Source organism: Silene latifolia, chromosome 3 (genome assembly GCF_048544455.1).
Source record: "Silene latifolia isolate original U9 population chromosome 3, ASM4854445v1, whole genome shotgun sequence".
NCBI lineage: Eukaryota > Viridiplantae > Streptophyta > Magnoliopsida > Caryophyllales > Caryophyllaceae > Silene > Silene latifolia.
Window position 1 is genome coordinate 149,017,054 of NC_133528.1, and position 23,237 is coordinate 149,040,290.

Consider the following 23,237-nt stretch of genomic DNA (forward strand, 5'->3'; position numbering starts at 1 on the left):
AAATATTTTCAACCGACCAAAAACGACAAATACTTTATTTTTCAACATTATTTTAAAAATGGATTCAAAATAAACGCATCATCTTGGACTTGTCGACTTTGATAGGCTGGCATTAGTGAGAAACCAACGAACAATCCAAAAAAGTCTTGTTGGAATATAACAACTCTCCAAGTCATTTAATTGTAGTCAATTTCGGGTAGCTTACACAGGCACATGTAGACCAAGTAAACGCAGTGGCGTTTCTAGAACATCACGCATGTGGATTCAAGTTTATAAACAAAATTTTCTGGTTGATATAATATTCATACCAATGATCCTAACGATCTTCGTTCTAAGTACATATAGTCTAGCAATATTCATTCATTTATACTGAGAGCCATAACAAGTTATACTCCATTAAAAAACAGAGAGTAATATAAACAACACGATCTTCGTCTATAAAACTGTAATTATTAAGTGAGATAGTCTATTACAAGTATGTAAAAAGACAACTCATTTATTATTATTAAATAAATAGCATTTTTTATAAGGATGAACCGGGTCACTCTATAATTTCAGTTTTTTGAAAACACAAGAAAAATTATACTACGTATAACTTGTAAATTGTGAATCTTTTGCTTAAAAAAACAAAACAGACATTATATGTAGAGCTGACAAATAGATCGGGTCATGTCGGGTTCATGTTCGTGTCACATGTAAACGGGTCACAATCCCTCCAACCCAAACCCGACCCAATTAAATCTCGTGTCGTGTTCGTGTCGACCCACTTACATAAATGGGTCATAAGACCTCAACCCTAACCCGTTAATTTCGTATCAGGTTCGTGTCGTGTTTTCGTGTAACTTCCATATTTTGAAAGTTTAAGTATATTTATGTGATGAAAGATCAAGAAAAATTAGGATTAATTTAGTAACCGATCATTCGTGTCGGGTTCGTGTTTAGAGAGGTCAACCCTAACCCAACCCAACTAAATATCGTATCGTGTTCGTGTCAACCCACATACATAAATGGGTCATTAAGTCTCAACCCAAACCCGTTAATTTCGTGTCGGGTTCGTGTTGTGTTTTCGTGTCGTGTAATTGTTTGCCACCTCTAATTATATGTATTTATGTTGAGTTAAATGAGACTCGAACGAAAAAACCAAAAAGTATTTAATGTTGAGTTAAATGAGCAAAGTGTCAACTATGGGTTTTTAACGCAAGACCATTGACATGTACAAACAAGCTCTATCCACCACGCCACTTTCAACTATATGCTCCTAGTTGTTTTTCAAAGTATTTGTAAACAGGTTGCGTCAATTTCGGGTTGAATCACTTGTTGAGTCCTCCGCAACAGGTTTATAAAATTTGGTGCATGAGACCGGCTCACAAATAAGTGAGGTTCCATCCTAAAACTAATTGCTGAAAAGAGTAGCCCACTACTTATATGTGGAAGAGACTTTAACAATTTTGGGTCTTTAGACTGCGGGTCGGGCAAGGTCATTTTGGATTCGGGTAAACTATTATCAAGTTACTTGGGGAAAATAATCATTTTGCAAGAATAAAATTCGGTTCAGGGATACTGGGATGGATCAATTCAGGTTTGAGTCAAGCTCGGGATCTTTCAATTCCCTAAGACTTGGACGTAGATAAGTTGTTACATGATTTGACAATCAAGAACTTCCTCACTATTTGGGATCTTTCACAGATCATGTACTTATAAGTAACCATCTTCGCCTAGCCAGTAACCTTAGCACACAATAAGCTCAAAAGCTTAATTTTTTCACATACCTCCTTTATAGATGGTAGAGCTCTATCTACTGATCCCAAGTAGCCTAAGAATTTATTAAAATCCAAAACCAAGGTGAATATTGAAACTTGAAAAAGAAATACATGGAAGCAACCTGAAATGCCCGAGATACAAACCATGGTCTTAAAGCCGCTAATAATCAAGTGGTAAAACCTAGCTTCAAAAATCTTCCCAAAGTACAAATATTTACGATTCAATCATCCTAAAAGTTAAAACATCATAAAACTAAGCCCTTCATATTAAAACCAACAAAGCCAAAGGCCAACCACAATGATTCGATAAAAACTTCAATCTATCAATAATAAAACAAAAGATAAACTTTCTAAAACATTACTTTTTCCAACCACCTCAACAGTTTCATATCATGAAGCTTCAACATAGGACATTACCAAGTGAAAAATCACATGATGTGTCTGGCATATATTTTACTCAAGCCCCACAAGGAGATATGATTAGCAGACGATAGTAGCATTAGCCCAAGATCAAATGCTGATAATTCTTCCAAGAAAACAACTTTTCAATGCAACTCCGCCAAGTTCCACCACCAAATATCAATCTTCACAAAACCAGCCGAACTACAAATCTAAACTAAATGCAACACAAATTCTACCACATCTTGCTAATCTCTAACCTCCAATTAGCTACTACAAATCATACATATAATTCAAAATTAAGCTCTGATTTCCTTGATGATCACAAATCACTTCTCTTATCTAAAACACGAAAAGAAAAACCTCGAATAACAAGAAATCAACATGATTATCACAAAAGTATGCACTCTGGAAATCTCTAACCTAAAATTAGCTACTGAAAACAAAAATAATTCAAATTAATCTTCAATTGTCTTGATGATCACCTCAAATCCATTCTCTTAGCTAAAACGCGAGTATAAACTTAGAACGAGAACAATCAATATGATTATCTCAAAAATTTGATACTCCAGCAATCAATGAGCAATCACTAACTTCAAATTAGCTACTATAAACGTGATATAAATCAAATTAAACCGCGATTCTCTTGATGATCACCTCAAATCATTTCTCTTAAGCTAAAATACGAAAAATATACCTCCAAGAATAATACATAAACATGATATATCACAAAACAAGATACTACTAACCTCAAATTAGCTACTATAAACACGCTATTATTCAAATTAAACCGCGATTCTCTTGATGATCACCTCAAGTAATTTCTCTTAGCTAAAATACGAAAATTAAACCTAGAACAACAAGATATATAACTATGATTATCACATAAAAAAATACTACATTAATCTCTAACCTGAATTAGCTAAATTAAGCACGCTTTCTAATCAACGAAAGCATTACGACGAAACTAATTCAAATCAAGCCTCGACTCTCGCGACGATCACCTCAAAGTCAATTACCTAACTAAAATACGATTCTACTGCAACAAACATCAACAATTATTATCGTAATTAGATCATGAAACAAAAATGGAGAGGAAAATCGATTGAGAGAGACCTAGGGTTATGGAAAGGGCCGACTTTATTGGCGTAAAGAGGAACTTGATCGCCGGCTTTGTAACGGTGATCTGAACCGTCGGATCTTACGCCGGAAAATAACGTCACAACGATGGCGAGAATGATCGCCATTGATGTGAGCTTCGGTTTGGCCATGGTTTTGCGGATTGCGATGTTTATTGGTAGAAGTGAAGAGATGGAAGTAAAAAAAAGGGGGCAACGTTGAAGATAATGAAGAACGTGGTGTACGCAGTATATAAATTTGTATTTGATGACGATCAAGTTAGTGAGTAAATTGATTTGTTGGGTTTCTAGTTTAATCGTGGGCTTTACTGGGATTGTCAATTTGTCGGGTCGGTTTTGAATTAGGCGAGTCGGTTTTGAATTGGGTTAAATAAGATGTTTTTTTAGGTTATATTGGGTTTGGATTCTCTTGATAAGATTGGTTTGGGTTTGGCGGGTTAGGGCTAGACGGACCTGAAAAACGGGTCAATTGGGTCGGGTTATTTCGGATTTGCAGACTTCGGGTGAGGTTGGGCCGGGTTATTTTGGGTTCGAGTCAACTATCATAGTTATTTGTTGATGATGATAATTTTGCACCAATAATTACTCGGGTCGGATTATATTGGTTCGGTTCTTGAGTTCTGGTGTCGGATCAGGTTCTGACCAAGTTATTCGGGTCGGGTTAATTTTGCCAGGTCTAGTTAGGGCAGACTTTCGGTTTGATTAGAATCTGAATTAGATCATTTGTTGTTTTGGGTTAAGATCGGGTTTGATTTAGTAATTATGTCGAGTTATTGTCTTAATCATTTTATCTGCTCATTTCAAGGTCGACAATGTTATGTTAGAAGTTAGAACTATCATTTCATCAGGTTACTTTGTTGTTATGATCGCCATTGAATACTCCATTTATCGGTCATTTATTTACCTTTAATTAAATACACTCAGAAAGAATATAAAAAGTAAACAAATAAATGAAGTGACTAGAGTATTAGTTTGTGTGCTCATAGTATAAGGTTTTTTATTCACTAAATTTTTTGGTATTCAAGTTTCTCAGTTCCGATGAAGTTCTTCAAGTTCCACAGGCAAAACACCCTTAGTGAGAGGCGCCTATTGGACGTCCTAGACGATATGTCCAGTGAGCCGTGGATAAGTGGTTTCGGCCTTTCAGACAACAGTAACCTAAATTTATCATGTATGATTCAGCAAAGGGTCTACTGCATCTTGAAAGTGAACAAGAGCTGAGACAAACCTGAATGTTAACACATTGCTACAAATTAATACAATAAAACTCGAAAAAATGGTACTAAAAGAGTATCAGTACCAGTACACGAGTAGTATGACACAATTCTCCTAAGCTAAGGTTGTCCAACGTTTCCTGTTCTTATAGCCGATGCCATTACCGTACACAATGCTTGTTTTCTATTCACATTTGATAGACCGATAGATATGGCGGATGAAAAGCAGTGATGCTTGAAACCCAACAGTCCCAAGCATGAGGAAGAAGCCATAGCCAATGCAGGCCATGTAGCCAAAGAAGAATGATGATTGCATGAAACCCGTCATATCAGAGAGGGCATAATGGTAATAAAAGCAATATCCATAAATGAACAGGCCAGTGGAACCGCCACATAGGAACGATCTGTAACAACAAGAACCACATAAGTTCGATAAACTGATAGCAGATAGAGGTTGATCAGAAACTACAAATGAAAATTTTCATCTTATACAACCTGAGGGTTTGGTATTTGGTTTACGGAAGACACCGATGTGTGCGGACTTGATTAATGCATGTGGAAAGCAAGAATGATAAAAGCAACACATCATATTCTAGCACCATATCCCCCTTTGTCCGGTTAGCTGAGGTCCTCAATCCAAGCATGCACAAGAAAATAATTTCTTTCAAAACGGCTAACCTAGTTTATGTAAAGCCCTATGACTCGGCAGGAATCTGGAAAACATACTACTGGGCCGAAATGTGTAATATTTCGATGCCAACAGGAAGTATCCAGTCAGAAAGGAAATACAAATTAGAAAGATTTGACAGAAAATGCATCCATCTCTACTCGCCCCTCCCAACAATTTTCGCCTCTGCCCATTATGACACGTTCCCAGGAGAAGAAGAAAATGCTAATAGGAATATGGCTAAAACTAGACCTGTCAAACAAGTTATTCAGGTAAGGTGCGAATTAAGTCAGTTAAAGTCCAGGTTAATTAGGGTATGTTTGCGTTCGGGTCGATTAAGGGACAGTAAGTCAGTAACCCAGGTCAAATCAGGTTATTTGGGATCTGGGTCATTTCGGGCCAGGTCATTCCGGTCTCGGGTCAGTTTTGCTAATGCTGGACATATGATGTATAGAAATATCTGTGAACACAAAGCTAACATAATGCACTTATAAGGCAGAGTTACAAGACCAGAAAAGAGATTAGAATATTAGATTATACCTTCTTCACCCCCAATTGTGATCTTCCGCAGCAAGTTATAAGTATGTCAATGCCACACTGCCACAGTAGTAAAAGCAGTGACGATAATCAAAATAATGAAGATGATAAACAACAAGCCGCATATAATGCAAGTCCTGTGATCCCAAATACTGACAATGATATAGTAGAGTTCTATGTTTATTCCAAAAGACCAGCCACTGCCATACGAGGAAAGGTTCCCCTGTACCATGGTCCATGGGAGACAAGGAACTTCTCTGGGATACTTATTAGTCCGACAAGGTGCTTCCAACTCAGCCAACTTCACCCAATGGCAATGACACAAGAGAGTCCAGATACCAGATAAGAAGAATGATAAGATCGTCCCGAAGGAAGAGCTGCAGTGGCATTGTATGCAACTGCAACAGTGTTAAGGAAGCATAACATTAGAACTTTAGAACCAGTGACCCACAAAACAGGCAACCTGTCAATACGAGGGCCCTGAGCTGAACAATGACACGAACAAGAAATCAATAAATAATTAGTCAGTTATGCATTCCATCTCTCTTTAATTACTTATATATACATGCATCTCAATTTAATTTTCCCCCCTTTAATATTTGGTGGTGAAAGGTGTCAACTTTGACATTAATCATCATTTTTAATAATTTGTAGCTATTATATACTGTGAGAAAACAGATGTTGAAGTCGGTCATATGGCCAGCAACGTCAAAAGAGAGAATATAAAAGGAATGGAGGGACACGGTTTGATCCACCCAGTTTTGCAGCAAAAGGAGGTTATGCTGGAGAACCAGTATAAAGATAATGCGGAAGAGAATATCAGGAGATGACTCCGAATATGCATCCATCCTCTTCTCAAAAGGGGTGTTTGTCTCCTTCCACATCAACATCTTTATCCTCAGTAATGTCCACAAAGACCCGACTGAGCATTGATTTTGATAACAAGGTCCTTGTACTCGATTGGGTCAAGTTTTCCTTCCGTCTCAACTCTGTCGATGAAACCCCAAATCGATAGATCATCATAATACATTTGGAAGTAGTAGTCCTTTGTCATCTTCTTCTTGCAAACGGCTTCTGAATCCTTGTCGACTAAGAAGTCAAGTCTGTAAGCAACATTGACCAGACGATCCCCATTCAATACTTCACCGAGAGCGGACTTCTTCTCTTTGATGTGATCTGAGATTGAGAAGATGTATATCTAGGATGTGAAATAGTTCAACCAAGTGAATTAAAAGTAAAAGCAAAATCTAATATGATAAGAGGTGCGCCTGGAGAGCAGAACGACAGATCAAAGAAGCGGTATGTTTCAATGAAAATAAAAGCCCTATCATATTACATTAATGAAGATCCATCCCAAGACAACTAGTGAATCAGCCAACAAACTGAAGTACAGATCACCTGTTCTCTACTTTTGATCTTGTTCCAAAAAAGCTCAAATTATATACTCATAAGTCATAAGTTCCAAATTTCAAAACATTTTTTGGTTAAAGGAACTGTGACTACAAAATCATATGATCATAAGCATACAAAAGTTTGGGGATGATCGTACTCATTGACAATTTCTTGACTTCATGGCCGAGCCATTTCACCAATGGAAGCTGTTAATCTTACAATTTTACAACGATAGCACAGCCAAATGAAATTTGACAACGGTAACCTAAAGTTCGACTTTTACTACCACAAAGTTTACAATAATCCTACAAGTATGGCACAAAAACATACACTTCATTAGCTCAGAAATCAATTCTCCTACAGTCCAATATATAAACAAAGCATGAATCTTTTACTACCACAAAGTTTTTCAGTGCACATGAAACTAACCATGTAAGATCCACAAATCACCAACCTGAATCTAATCATTCATATCATCTAAAATCACATATAATCGAAATCAACAGCGGAACCAGGAATATTAGTTAGGGGGTGAAAAATTTAAGGAGTGACCCAGTTATGCAATAAGGCAGATTAGGGGGAAAAACTGAAAATTTTCATTAAAACCTTAAAAAAAAATCATTCTTTAGTGAGGCTGACTTCAGTGTAGGTTCATGTGTAGTTCAGTGTAGGTTCGGCCCTGATTAGACTTCTGGTAACGATATAGACATTAGACAGTAGAAAATTTGTGAAAAGGAAGATACTAGATTACTAGGCACTTTCCTTTCTAAAAGGCTTTCACTGTTGAATCACTCAAAATAAAATAAAAATTCCATGGATTAATAACGCGTAGAACAGACTACAGAGTATATAATAATAATACAGCCATCAATAACTTGCAGTCTTGCACTAATATTTAAATGGAATGTTGAATGAATCTAAATGTCATCACTATCTTGCACTAATAGTTTAAAAGAATTATTGAATGAAACTCAATGTCATCACTATCTTGCATTTAATATTTTAAAAGAAATGTCGAATAAATCTTGATGTCATCAGTAACTTGCAGGCTTGCACCGATATTTTAAATTTTTTATTTATCATGTTTGAAAAAGAATGTTGAATAAATCTCGATGTCATTATTCTACCAATTCAATGAACATTCTACAAAGTCATATTTTATACAAAATTCTAAACAAAAAGGGATTTTGTATAAGAGTAATACTTATATACTCCGTATTAGTCAACTATATCGTAAAAAAGACGTTTTGTTTTGTACCACCCATCTATTTTTTCAATAGATCGTCATAATCACATTTCTAAACACTCAATTATCTTTTAATATTCCTCAAAATATAGGATCATAGATTATAAAATGTACTTAAGAAAGCAAATTTCATGATGATTCTAATGATATAATTTTCATAATTATTCTCAAAATAGTTTTTTACAAAAATAAAAATTCAAAGTCTTATCAAGTAAAACGACGTCATATAATAAAAATATGAAGGGATAATCTTCTTTTATATTATACGGATAACATAAGTATGGTGGTATTGAAATTAAGTAACGTCTAATGGTATTGGTGGCTAATCACCAATGAATAGATTATACAACCTGTTGTATGCAGTTGTATGATGCAGAATCCGAGTTGTATACTAAAGTTTTCGAGTTTTGTTTAGAAGAATCTGAGCTATGCCATAAAGTTTTTGAACTCACACCCTTAAACAAAAAAAAATACACTCTTATAAAACTCAGAAAAATCACATAAGCTCGGATTAATGTATATAGTTGTACAATACTTACTTATTATACAACTGGTTATATAGTATTATTTGTGGCTAATCACTAACACAAATAGTGTTTTCCTAAAATTTCACTATTTATATCCTTAACACTCCTACAATTCTATATCGCATTTCATTGAATCCATTCATGATTTGTGAGGGTAAAGGTTGCACTGAAACATTCTCTATCGCAAATTAGAACTTAATTGAGTTCCCTTACAAAGTACCCCGTATAAAACGTTTGTTTTATACAAAATATCATCTCTGAGAACCATATCCATATGGCAGGTATCATGATAGCACTCAGTGTTTCCGATTCACTCTTCACGGCACTCAACAGCCCACTCCTCAAGGAAGCCTTCTTGAGTATTGCCTATGGCAATAGATTAAAAAAACTCAAGGGAACTGTTACAACTGTCAAAAGCGTGCTTCTTGACGCAGCCAACAAAGATGAGCTCTCCGAAATTGATCGTGATTATATAGACAAACTCAAGGAAGCTATATACGATGCTGATGATTTGTTTGACGAGTTAGTCACTCGGGCTGAGCGTAAGAAGCTCTTCGACGATGTTAACATCTTTGAAAAGGTACGTCGGTCACTTCCTTCTTTAAAAAAGTCTCTAAAAGTTACGAAATTAAGATCAAGGTTGAACGATATAGCTGATGATCATGCTAAATTTGGGCTTAGTATCGACACCCAACCTCATAGAAGGGTAAGGAATGAAACCTTCTCTAATGTATACAAACCTCATGTTGTTGGGAGAAATGACGACACTAACAAAGTTATAGGCATGTTGCTAGATTCAGGCATATGTGCTTACTTACTTGCTATAGTAGGAATTGGGGGTGTGGGCAAAACCACCCTTGTGAAACGTGTCTTCAATGATAAGAGGATCACAGACAAATTTCCCATTAGATTATGGGTTTGTGTGTCTGATCAGGATGGAGCAGTCCTTGATGTAAAACAAATTCTCTTAAACATACTAGAATCGCTTAAATGTAAGTTTGATGCTAATTCATCTGTTGAGGCTCTACAACGTGAATATCAACGTAATCTACAAGGGAAAACGTTCTTACTTGTTTTAGATGATATATGGAGCGAGAAAATGTTAGAATTGCATAACTTGAAAGAGCTCTTGTTAATAGATGGAAGTGTAAGTAGGATTGTAGCAACTACACGATCCAAGGAGACGGCCAGAATCATAGGAAATGGTACTTATGAGTTGAAGGGCCTTTCTGACGAGCATTCATGGGATTTGTTTCAGATGAAAGCATTTGGAGATGGAAATAAACCACCTGAATTTGTTGAGATTGGAAAGAAGATAGTTAAGAAATCGTCTAATGTTCCACTGTCTATAATGGTGATAGGTACCCTGTTATATGGTCAACCCATCGATAAATGGCAAACATTTGAAACGAGTGGGTTCAATAGATTCTCTAAGGGCCTGGACGAAATAATGTCTATATTGAAGATTAGTTATGATAATCTTGACCCCTCTTTGAAAAGTTGCTTTGCTTATTGTGCAATATTTCCTAAGGATTATGTTATAAGCAAGGAGACGATAATTAACCTTTGGGAGGCACAAGGATACATTGTACCATTTGAAGAAGGTCAAAGTATTGAAAATGCCGGGGAAGAACACTTTTCAGTATTACTGCAAAGGTGTTTTTTCGAAGAAGTCGAGAAGGATGAGTTTGGTGATGTGGTGTTATTTAAAATACACGACCTTATGCATGATCTTGCTCAAAGAATATCAGGAAAGGAGATTTGTGTGATAAATTCTAGTATGCCTAATTTGGAATATTGTGTTCGCCATCTATCTATCGTTGGATCGATAAATTCTAGCATACCCAATATGGCATATAGTCTTTGTGATCAAAGTCATCTTATAGCTGATATGACAAGTCTTAGCATTCTAACACATAGTCGGTTAATAATAAATACTAGTAGTAACGAAATTGACCTCGATATTAAGAATAAGATCCGTTCATATCTAATGTTAAGTACTAAGTGGCATGTTAGACTTGGAGATGGACATTCTACTTTCGAAATGCCCAAGAATTGGGGTTGCTTAAGGGCATTGGCGTTGCAAACCACAAATGTTAGAATGCCTGAGGCAATTGGTAAATTGCTACATTTGAGATATCTTAATCTTTCTCACAGTAAAATTACAAAACTTCCAGATTCCATTGTAAAGTTGCATAATTTGCAGACACTGAATATAAATTATTGCGTATTCTTGGAGGAATGGCCAAATGAATTTGGCAAATTGGTGAATCTCACACATTTGTACAGGGATTTTTGCTCAAAGTTGCGTTGCATGCCAGTTGGTATGAGTAAGCTAAGTCGGATGCGTAAGCTGACTGAGTTTGTGGTTGCGGATGAGAGTGCAGGCGGGATGCAACAGGTTGGGCAACTAAAAGATCTGAAAGCCCTTGCAATGAACCTTAAGGGTCGCATATCCATCCATTTCGAAGAAAATTTTAAGATTTCAGGAGCATACGACTGGGATGGGAGTTGTTTGGAGGACGCAAAATATCTCAATGAACTGACACTTAGATTTTATTTTACTTCTTCTTTAATACCAACACTACAGGATAAGGAGAAAGGAGAAATGGAGGAAGCTGTGATGGAAAAACTGAAGCCGCACCCCAATCTTAGGAAGTTTATTTTGAGTAACTATGCCGGTGAGAAAATAACAAGATGGAGAAGAGCACAAGATAATTGGGCCACCTTTCTCCCTAATCTTGTGTACATCATGCTCACACATTGCTGTCGACTGAAAGAACTACCAATGTTCAGTAAACTGAGGCATCTAAAATCTCTTTCTCTAATTGAGTTGAGGAATTTGGAGTACGTGGAAGAAGCAGGGACAAGTAGTAGTGATTCTCGATCATTGGACACTACATTCTTCCCCTCCCTTGAATCTCTCACGATTCATGAACTTAGAAATTTGAAAAGATGGTGGAAATCAGGTGACTGTGACGAGACCCATTGCCAACCTGCATTTCCTAACCTTTCTCAATTAACCATCAGGTACTGCCCTCGGTTAATATTATTTCCACCCTGTCTAAGCCTACAGAAACTAATATTGACAGATAACAATGAAGTACTGAGGATAACAACAGCGGATGGAGTGCATACATCATCTTAGACCTCCTTAAACTCAGGATACTAAATTGTCCAGACATCAAAGAAATCAAATCCTTAAACATTGTTTCTTCCTATCTTTTCATTTCTTTGCATAATTCATTGTGGTTTGCGGTGTGCCGATTTTTGTTACTTTTCTGTTTATGTTGTAAATATACTTCTGAGAAAAATATTAAATGACATCCTTTTGTAAAACTTCTCTCACTAAGGCTCTGTTTGGCATGACACTTCAGGTAGCTTATTTGACCAAAATTTCAGCTACCTGATTTTTTGCAAGTGTTAAGTGTGATGGTCTACACATTTCGAGTTTCGACCCATTAGATTTTGCCCACAAAAGACATTATTATAATAGCACTTACAATAATAATGTTACTCTATGCTATAAAGGTTATTGCCTACTGCAGGGAAAGGGGTTGAATATGTGGAGCAAATCAACCATATTATTAACAAAATCATTTCAGGGCAGTGACACTAACCTTCAACAGCAAACTCAATAATTCAAGAACGTTGACAACTTGTTCGCTCACAATTGGTCCTGAATAAAGCATCATAAAGTGATTAGAACAATGTTTGAAGAAAATAGTACATAAAAGCAAACACATGTAGCTCAAAGAATGAATAATACCTTGGATGTCTGTGCACTCGGAAACCTCTGAGATGCTTAACCCTGATAGGCCTGATCATCGGCCTTCTGTATGTACTTTACTTCTCAAGCTTCTATGTGTCTTGTTCATACCGAAAATTTTGATGGCGTGCAGTATTGAATAACAAACTCAAGAGCAAATCTAAGAGTCCGTTAACCAACCCTGGTCAGTATGCTAGCAATCCGATGGAAGTTGTACAATGCCAGCATGGCTAAAGTACACCTGCCATATGCAGAGATTCTACCTTAAATTCAGTAATTCCATTTCCAATAATTGGTTGTAACGGCTTTATTAATACACCTATAATTAGCTACTTATGTAATGCATTAAGTATCAATGATAATACAACATGATTATCCGACATTGAACAGCTACCAATCCTATCACAACATGATTATCCGACTATCTCTAACCTCAAATTAGCTACTACAGACAAGCAGCAATTCAAATACGATACTACAACAATCTCTAACCTCAAATTACCTACTACAGACAAGCAGCAATTCATATACAGTATACTACAACAATCTATAACCTCAAATTAGCTACTAAAAACACGCTATAATCCAAATTAATCTCCGATTCTCTAGAATTTCACCTCAAATCAACCTTCTTATCTAAAACATAACAAAACCTAGAATGAGAATATATCAACATGATCAGTGGCTGAGTTAGGCAAGGCGTTCGCTCCTATGGAGCATGAAGATTTCGACGTTTTTAGTAGTTTACCTTATACCATTACTCGTTTGTCCCCGCTGCAATTTGTCGCCCTCACTGAGTTCAAATCCCGGCTCAGCCACTAAACACGACTATCACGAAAAAAGATACGACAGCAATCTCTAACCTCAAATTAGCTACTATAAACAATAAACCCCGAGTTTCTTGACAATCATCTCAATTCTTAAATCAATTCTGGCCTCAAATTAGCGAAACAAAATCACGATTTAATGAAACAAAATCACCATTGATAACGAAACAAAAACGAGAGGAAGATGGAGAGAGAGATCTAGGGTAATGGTGGAAAGGGCCGACTTTGTTGGCGTAAAGAGACCTTGTTCGCTTGCTTTATTGTCGACGGGATCGGAAATCGGGGCACGAGCGCTTAATAATGTTACGACTTACGAGCTACTCCCTCCATTCAACTCCACACTACCACTTTCTTTTTTCACGTTTGCCAACGCGTCTTTTACGCGCTAAATATCGTTAGCTACGTATTTGCAAAAAATATAAAAGTTAGATATTTTTAATGTCTTTCAGAACGACGAATAAAATAAGATCCCACATGAATATATTTTCACTTATATATTGGGAGAAAAATCAAATTGAATGCTTAATTATGAATAGTGTACAAAATAGATAATGGTAGTGTGGAGTTGAATGGAGGGAGTATGCTAGCTTGTTGGGTAACAACCAATTGTCCAACACAAGTTTTGTTCAATGTTACAAGATTACATGTACATACATTACAATGTACACAACATGGTGGTGGAGTTCAATGAATTATATATGACTAGTTAAAAAGCCCGTGCGATGCACGGGGCTCCCATTAGGGTCATCTTTATAAATATATTATATAGTTGATAAAAAAAGTTCAATTATGATTAAATCATTGATAAACAAAAGTTCGTGGTTGGTATAGTTGATCAATGAACTATTAGTGCTTTTAGCATAGGAGTTTTGTCATTTAGTAGTTATCATTTCAGTTGTAAAACATCAAGTAACATAGTAAGAGTGTGTAATTAGTTTTTTCATTATTGTTATAGAAATCACTGGTTTTAATTAAATATACAAAACATTATCTCCATAAATATAGTGCAGCCAATGTTGTCAGGATCGGGATTCTATTTTGAATCGATGGGGAGGGTAGGATCGAATCGGTAGAATCGGATCGTAGAATCGTAAGATTCTACAAATTCACTAAATATAGTTTTTTATTTGGTAAAAATATATAATTGAAGATGAAAACACTTATACCCAAATATTGATAATTAATGAGTTTAGTATCATTTCATGAACATGTTTCTAAAAATGACATGAAATTTGGATTTTACAATGTCATTATATAAAAATTTATTTTAATATGTTTACTATGAAGTCGGATCGTAGGATCGTAAGATCGTAGAATCGTATTATGATCCTACCTCTAGAAAATTTCAAATAAATAGGATCGTAAGATTCTAGAGACATGATAGAATCGTAGGATCTGGGATCGAACAAGCATTTTTGGATCGTAAAATCGTAGAATCATAGGATCGAATCGTAATTCTGACGACAAAGAGTGCAGCTCACCAAATGAACCGCCCTTAATAACTGAGATAGACCTTTATCAGTTTTGCAAATTATTTTAACCTATAACAACTACGTAAAACTAAATGGTGCTACGTAAAGCAACAAGTATCATAAATATCTATATTTAGTGTGTTTAGAGAGATGTTAGATCTCATATAGAAAAAGTTTACCTTGACTATCTACAATTAAGAGAGTGTTTTGCTCTTTTTATACCTTCTCGTAAAATCAAATCCATACTAAATTCTAATAAAATTAGTAGTCTCTAAACAACAGTACAAAAATATTTGTGATTCTGTTACATAGAATGCATGAGGCTCTCATTTAGGATCATCTTTAACAATATGCGTGTTGAATGTTCTAAGAATTTGTTGAACAACAGATTGCAAACGTTGGTTTACATTGTCATGGTTTGATAGTAGAAGTCAATTAAGCTGATAAAAAATAAAGTCCAACTATCTTGAAAATCGGAACACAAAAAACTTTTGGGTTGATTATTGATGGATCATCAGTCCCTTTAACTTAAAGCTACTCCTTTTGGTATTAACTATATCAGTTGTATAGCATCCGAAGACACAGTTATGTTATGTAATTACCTATCTTTATTGTTGTACGGGCCACCGATTTTAGTTAATTTAAAACGTCGTTCCCAAAAATGTGGTTTAATTCCATAAAATGAACACGTGATAATTGAGGCCGATTTTATAAGATTCACAAATTAGATTAACTTACAACATTTACTAATATTCCATTTTGTAATATGACCATGTAAATGTTGAATGGTGGTACGCAAAACATGTATCTCAATTATATATGTAGCATGTTTGGAGGATTTTTGTTAGATCTCTAAACAATAAAAATTTGTTTTTGACTATTAACCATTAAGGCTGGTTGTTCCCTATGAACTTCATGTAAAATATATAATACAAAATTTAATTTTTTAGATGTGAGATATATTTTTAAGTGAATTAACGGTCAAATTTTGCAAAGTTTGACATCCAAAAAATAAATCAAGGGTTTTGTGTGGATTCGAGGGAGAGGGATATTATGATACTACTCCTAAAATCGATTAGTTTTAGATTAATTCTATTAAAATTATTATATAACTCATTTTTGTTTATTTGAAATGTTATCTATTCACAAATCAAGTCTCATTATGTTACCTTATTATTTTACTCTTTATTTATAATAACAAAATGAACAAATTTTTAGAATGAGTTTCAATTTTAAGAAAATTGCTTCAAATTACTAAATATATACGTACATTCGTTTTCCTTCTTAACCAATATATATGCAATTAGGTTTTTTTATCTTAAGGTTAAACTCTTAAGTTAGACCTAATTTGTTACACTAAGGAGTATTGTATATTCAACTAAACCCTTATGAGATACCCGATAGTTAACCATTAAAAATGATTATTTCCACTTTGGTGCCCTAAGGTTTAGCCTAATTTTACTTTAGTACGTGCCCTGAGATTTGCATAATTACACTTTGGTGCCTTGAGGTCTACTTCACACTTAAGTGATCTATACATAACATTCTTAATATTTTATACTCCCTCCATCATCTTTTATCTCCCCGGCTACTTCTCTAATATATGTGAGAGAATTTTATTGAAATAAGAAGATAAAAGATAATGGAGGGAGGACTAAAAAAATATTTTGAACATAACAAATCAGACATTTTTTTGCAATATTACTATTTTGAACATAACAAATATTATGCACTTCATTTTACTGAAAATATAAGTACTTAAGATAAAAGTTGACTATTATATGTTTTAGGTGACGAAAATGAAATTTTATTCAAAACTCAAGTTAACAAAGTGGAAGTAGTCGAAACCTTAGGACACTAAAGTGGAATTATGCAAACCACATGGTACTAAAGTGGAATTAACCCAAATCTCAGGGACCAAAATGGAAATTTTACAAAAAAAAAACACCTTTGAAAAGCTACCATAAAAACCATTGTACTTTTTAATATACAATCAGTACATGACAAAGTAATAACCAGCCATTCGCAAATCGAGGTAAATAAATAAGTGAATAAAAACACATAGAAGAATTGGAATTTAAAAACTAAAAACTGATCTAACCGCATAATTTTGAGGCTGAGGGTTTGGAAGCCAAGTCAGATTTGGGGCATAAGAAATTGGGTTATTCATTAAGACGGATCAATTATTTCAAACAATGGCTGGAGGTAAGTAATCGATCTCTTTTATCGCTTCCGCATTCAGTTTATACATGTTTATTATGAGACTAGAACATGTTAATTTTAGATTATAAAACTTACACTTTATTTTATTTTTGCATAAATATCTCACGGTAATTTTCTGATAGGATCCTTGCCGCAACATATTATCTGTGACGGCTGTAATTTGTGGTTGCTAGACCTTCACAACAACTCTCTAACTGGATCAATACCTCACTGGTTGAGTCATCTAGAAACAATTAATGTGATAATTTTGTCCGCAAATAAACCATCTGCAGCAGTGTTCGAAGGGGAGAATGCTTCCTCCCTTTTGACAGGTAAAAACGTCTTAAACGTTCTTGACCTTGACGACAATATGTTCATATGTTGTCTGGAGAAATACAGGTTGGAGATGTATACCCGGATGCTTCTTTAAAAATCCTCAGTCTAAGACCATCCCCAAGCAGAAGGTCGAGTTAATCGGGTCACCAATATTTTTCCTCTTAATCACACCTTAATTATCTTGATCCACTTTCACCCTCCCAAGCAAAAGGCCAGGTCACGACCTAGGTCACCAACCCAATCATTTTCCACTTTACAGCCAATGAGAGAGTGCCACCTACCGGGTCACTATACTCAACCAAAGGTCACCTCCATTTGTTTTGATGGTTGTCCTTTTTTTTGGTTTCCAGCCAATAAGAGAATGCCACCTATCGGGTCATCAACAAGGTCACCAACTCAACTCAAGGTCACCAATTGACCCTGAGTAATTCAAGGTCACCAAAATTATCCCCTTAATCCTAATTTTGGTGTCATTAAGGTGACCTAATAAGGTCACGACCCAATTGGTGACCTTGCTTGGAAATGGTCTAAGAGGGAATAACTTTACCGGACCCATCCGTTCACAGTTGTGCCAATTCAGATCTCTTCGAGTATTGGAACTCGCACAAAATAGCTTGACAGGACATAAACCAAAGCAAATAATCAATGAGAGATTATTAAAGCAATGTGCTTTCTCTTCAGTACTGTAATTTGCTATTCGTTTATTTCCCTTTCCCCGATATTTCCGTATTACTCCGTACTAATATTTACTCCTTCCGTCCCAATCATTACTCCTAGGACATAATCGATCTCGATCTCAATTTAACAAATCTGAGTTATGACACAGTTAAGTTATTTCGAATGAGTAACCAAGCACGTATTCTTATATTGTTAACATTATTGTACTCTTGAAACCCGTATTAACGATAAACTAGTAAGTGTGAAACGAATACAGAACACATATCTATCACTAATTTATAACCTTTATTACCTATTGATTATATGAGTTGCTTTAGATTTATTTCACGCTTACAACCGTCTTAAATAAAAGGACCTTCTCTTTATTACCTATTCATTACTCCTACGCAGCAAATTGCTCGTATAATCGTTGTGTAGACTGTGTTTGAAGTCTTCAAACTCGTTCAATAGTTCACATCATCTTTTAATAGTTGGTATAGTTGGTACGTATCCTAACTACCATATCACTTTTCTTCCCCGTAATTAGTTGACAATTATTCTTTGAATATCTAGCCACCTTAACTTTATCGAGTTTTGCTAAGGACCTTCTCTTTCCGATCTTCTCTTCAATCTTTTCGTTCAACAGAACGATTAAATATACTATATTTTGCCATCAACTATTCATATGCAAGTCGGCGAATATATATTTATTTATTGAGTTTTTCTACATGGTATCCTTGATGTATTTATTCGAATTCGATGTGGTACCCCTTGTTTTTTAAAAGTATCAGTGGTACCCCTAAACTTAATGAAAATATTTTAAAATACCCAAAATGCTCTAATCCGCCTCTTTTATAAGTTTAGTTTATGCATTTTTGATTGATATACATAAACATTGTTTACGCAATCGTAAACATATTTTCTTTACAAAATTTAACTGTTTAAAAACATGATTTTTAGCAGTTTGAATATTTTGAGAACATTTTACCAAGTTTAAGGATACTACTGGTATTTTCAAAAATGTAGAGATACCACGTAGAATTTGAGAAAATACAGGAGTATCACATAAAAAACCCCTTATTTATTTATTATAAAGTGAGAAGAGAAGGTTGGAGAGGGTAGAAAAAAGAAAGTCGAACCTAATTTCACCTACAAATCTATAAATATCCCAATATGAACCATAGTAGATATAGAAGTATATACACCCATCCTCTTATATTCATTCCTTCCAACAATTTGTTTTTAATTTTCGACGTAAAATCTTGAGTATTCAAAGATGATTCTACCCATTTTAATCGCTTTTTCTCTGTTGATCACATCCTCGTATGCAAACACGATAGAATTCGACTATTGTGTCGCGGACCCAACCCTTCCGCATGGACCGACAGGCTACTCATGCAAGGACCCAACGAAGGCCACAGCTGATGACTTCGCCTACTTGGGTCTTCGCACACCTGGCAACACGTCCAGTATGTTCAAATCCGGAGTATCTCTAGCTTTTGTAGCCCAATTCCCGGGCTTAAACGGGTTGGGCATATCCATGGTCCGAGCAGACATGGCAGTAGGAGGAGCGGTTCCCCTGCACACACACCGTGTTGCTGAGCTCCTTGTAGTGATCGAGGGTACTATCATTGCTGGATTTATTGATACGAATAACACGGCTTTCTATAAGACCCTCGAGAAGGGTGACTTGTTTGTTATTCCACCAACACTCGAGCATTTTCAAGTTAATGTTGGGAAAGTCCCTGCTGCTGTATATGCTAGTTTTGGTAGCGCAAATCCTGGTGTTCAGGCTGTTTCTAATGCTCTTTTCCAAACAGACTTGCCTACTGAAATCGTTCAGAAAATTACTTTGTTGGATCGTGCGCAAATAAAGAAGCTTAAAATGATGTTCGGTGGCACTAATTAACTTTTGCTATTATTAGTACGAAACGTAGTACTCTAGTAGCTCAATTCTTTCATGCATGTATAACGGTTGATTTGTAAATCGGAGATCCCGTTGCCGTTGGTTCGAAATTCAGTTACTGGCTCGTTTTATTTGAGTTGAATAATAACCCCGTTTTTCAATCATCTGTTTACCTAAAAAAACAGAACATGTAATAACCTTGTTTCTCAATCATTCGAATGAGACGGAGAGAGTATAAAATGTTACTCATATAAAAGCTTTTTTCGTAAGTTTTTTTAATGGTTTAGTTTTTTGTAATTTTAAATTTGATATTGTAAAACTTAAAATCATGGGCTCATGAAAAAAAAAAAGAAAAATATATAATGTATAAGAAATCGAATGCAGTATGAGTCGTACGACTTTCCAAAATTTATGATGTTTATTCACACATGCATAAAATGAAATTAGAGAATCTCGTCTCGCAAGGAGAGAAATCCTCATCCACGAATATATCACTAGTTCTTATATGAGGCTGTTCTTCCACAAAGTAGGTTGTAGAGCTAAATAATAGCTAATCATGGCGAGCCTGGTTGAATTCGAGCTGGCATATGCTAAAAAACAACCCAAACCTATAGTTAGGGATGGGCCGAGCTAAGAATGTGGGCTTGTAGTGTTAGCCCAAGCTCAGTACTATCGGGCTATACAAGCCTTTTGGTCCATGATAATATACTTCCTCCGTTCCAGACCAAAGGTAACACTTACTATAAACGGACGTACCACACAAAAGGTAACATTCCTTATTTGGCCCACAACATTATCAAGTTATCTTTATACTCATTTGATATTTACACAAAAATGTCATTACATACCCCACCTACCAACTCACAATTAAACCCACAATTACATACCCCACCTATTTTTTCTCTCTTTACCCTTACTTTTTCCACTTTTTCTTAAATACTCCAATTTTCCCTACGTTACCTTTGGTGTGGTACGGAGGGAGTATATTCTACTTGTCACATTTTATATGATAGTACGGGTTTTAAACTATTTAACAAAAAAAGGGTAAACCTTAAACACCACGTAGACAATGTCACCTTGCATTACTAAATGCCACCTTGCATCACCAAAATTTCACGTCACCTGTCCTCCATGTAGTATGACATGTTTAATTAAGAGGTTAATTCATGTTCGTATAATGATCCATTTAAAACGATACACAAATTAAAAAATATTTACATAAAAAATAAATTAGCCTACCAAACATTAAATTTTTAATTAAAAAATTTAAATTAAAAATTTAAATTCATACTAAATTTTATATTTCTACGTTTATTATTAAAATATTTTATATAACTAGCAGATACTGTAACATTTATAGTCAACCAAATTAGGCATCTAAAACACACTCAAGAGCTCAGAAATCAACTCAGTGGCGGAGCTGAGAAACTTACAAACTTAACTTGTACTAACACAAAAAATTTCAATGTACATGAACCTAATCATGCAAGACAATCACTAGATTAACCACCAATTAAGTCAGAACCCACTCATCCACACAAACTTACAATCATCTAAACTATCTATTCTAAGAAAAGCTCTAATCTTTTTTGAACTATAATCAGTGGCGGAGCCAAAATTTTTCGCTAGGGAGGGAAACTACTAATGGAGTAAGGTATACTAGGAAACAAAAAATCGAAAACTTTCCATTGTTTAGGGGTCGGGCACTTGGCTAGCCCTTCTAAATCCGCCACTGACCGTAACCTTAATCATACAATTGCAACAAAATTACACATCTATATTAAAGGTGAAAAATCAAGAAGAAAATAAACCTTAAATTATTAAAGCTCTAATCTTTAATGAACTATAATCAGTAGCAGAGCCAGGATTTTTCACTAGGGGGCGAACTACTAATGGAGTAAGGTATACTAGAAAAAAATTGAAAAGCTTCCATTGTTTAGGGTCGAGCACCCCTGCTAGCCCCTCTAAATTCGTCACTGACCGTAATCTTAATCACACAATTGCAACAAAATTACACATTTATAGATTAACCATTGAATTATTAAAGCTCTAATCTTTGATGAACTATACTCAATGGCAGAGCCAGGATTTTTCACTAGGGTGAAACTACTAATGGAATAGGTATTCTAGAAAAAATAAAATCGAAAATTTTCGATTGTTTAGGGGTAGGGCATTCCTGCTACCCCCTCTAAATCCGCCACTGACCGTAATCTTGATAATTATACAATTACAACAAAAGTATACATTTATAGATTAAAAGGTGAAAAATCAAGAGGAAAATAAACCTTGGATTATTAAAGGGTCCAATTTTATTGGCATAAAGAGGTACATGATCTCCAGCTTTGTAATGGTGATCGGAACTGTCAGATTTCACTTCAGTCATCATTATACATAGCAGCAGATAAGCAACAATGGACGCCATTAATGTGCTCCTTAATCTCTCCATTTTTTCACTCTATAACTGGAAATCGCAAAATGAGTAAGTTGGTTTGTTTGAAAAAGGAAGTGTTGACTATTGAAGACTTTGAAGTAGGCGATGAGACCTTGATGTTCAGAGAGTTGACAAATTGAAGGAAGGTCAAGTTTGACCACTTTAGGCTCGGGTAAGACGGTTTTAGCTTAAAAGACGAGAAAAATGTCAATTTTGTAAATAAAAGTTGACTATTTAATAAAAAAGATAATCAAAATTCTTTTTTAAAAATTTAATTGATGATCACTTTTTTTATTAGAAAACTTTTCACAATTTATCGTAAAATGATCTCATTTGATATGTTTTAATTTGAGAACCGTCTGAAAGGAGAATTTACAAAGTTTGAGGAGGAAAATATCGGAATAAATTGCTTTTGTGTAAAATTTCATAATTATTTTATATTATGCAAGTATTTTGTGAAAGAAATGATAAGAGGAGAGTGAGGCCATGCGATTTAATCTTGTGGAGCAGTTTGGAGTAAGTAAAAAATTGGATGAAGGGGTTTGGAGAGAAAGTGGACCTGTTATCGGGTCAGGCTGATCCATGGGCAGACCGAACTCACCTAGCTAGGTCCTGAACCGGCCAGGGGGAGGGGCGGGCATGGCCGGGTTGAGAGTGTGTTTGACCCGGTCCAGGCCCGTGGCAGGTGGAGAGTGGGCTGGGCTGGACTGGCGGGCCTGTGTAATTTTTTATACGAAATTGGCGGACCGGGCTGGA

General features: G+C 35.4%; 2 protein-coding genes and 1 pseudogene across 2 annotated transcripts; 2 read left to right on the forward strand and 1 right to left on the reverse strand.

The window, feature by feature from the left end:
- Positions 1–4,519: 4,519 nt before the first annotated feature.
- LOC141649943 (transmembrane 9 superfamily member 2-like) lies at positions 4,520–6,606 on the reverse strand (annotated as a pseudogene).
- A 2,549-nt stretch (positions 6,607–9,155) lies between these two features.
- LOC141649944 (disease resistance protein RGA2-like) lies at positions 9,156–12,029 on the forward strand. Its single transcript, XM_074458610.1, has one exon. It carries the CDS (start codon positions 9,156–9,158, stop codon positions 12,027–12,029), a length of 2,874 nt encoding a protein of 957 aa, XP_074314711.1.
- A 7,264-nt stretch (positions 12,030–19,293) lies between these two features.
- On the forward strand, positions 19,294–20,161 carry LOC141646451 (auxin-binding protein ABP20-like). The gene has a single exon (XM_074454336.1). It carries the CDS (start codon positions 19,421–19,423, stop codon positions 20,051–20,053), a length of 633 nt encoding a protein of 210 aa, XP_074310437.1. The 5' UTR covers positions 19,294–19,420; the 3' UTR covers positions 20,054–20,161.
- Positions 20,162–23,237: the final 3,076 nt, after the last annotated feature.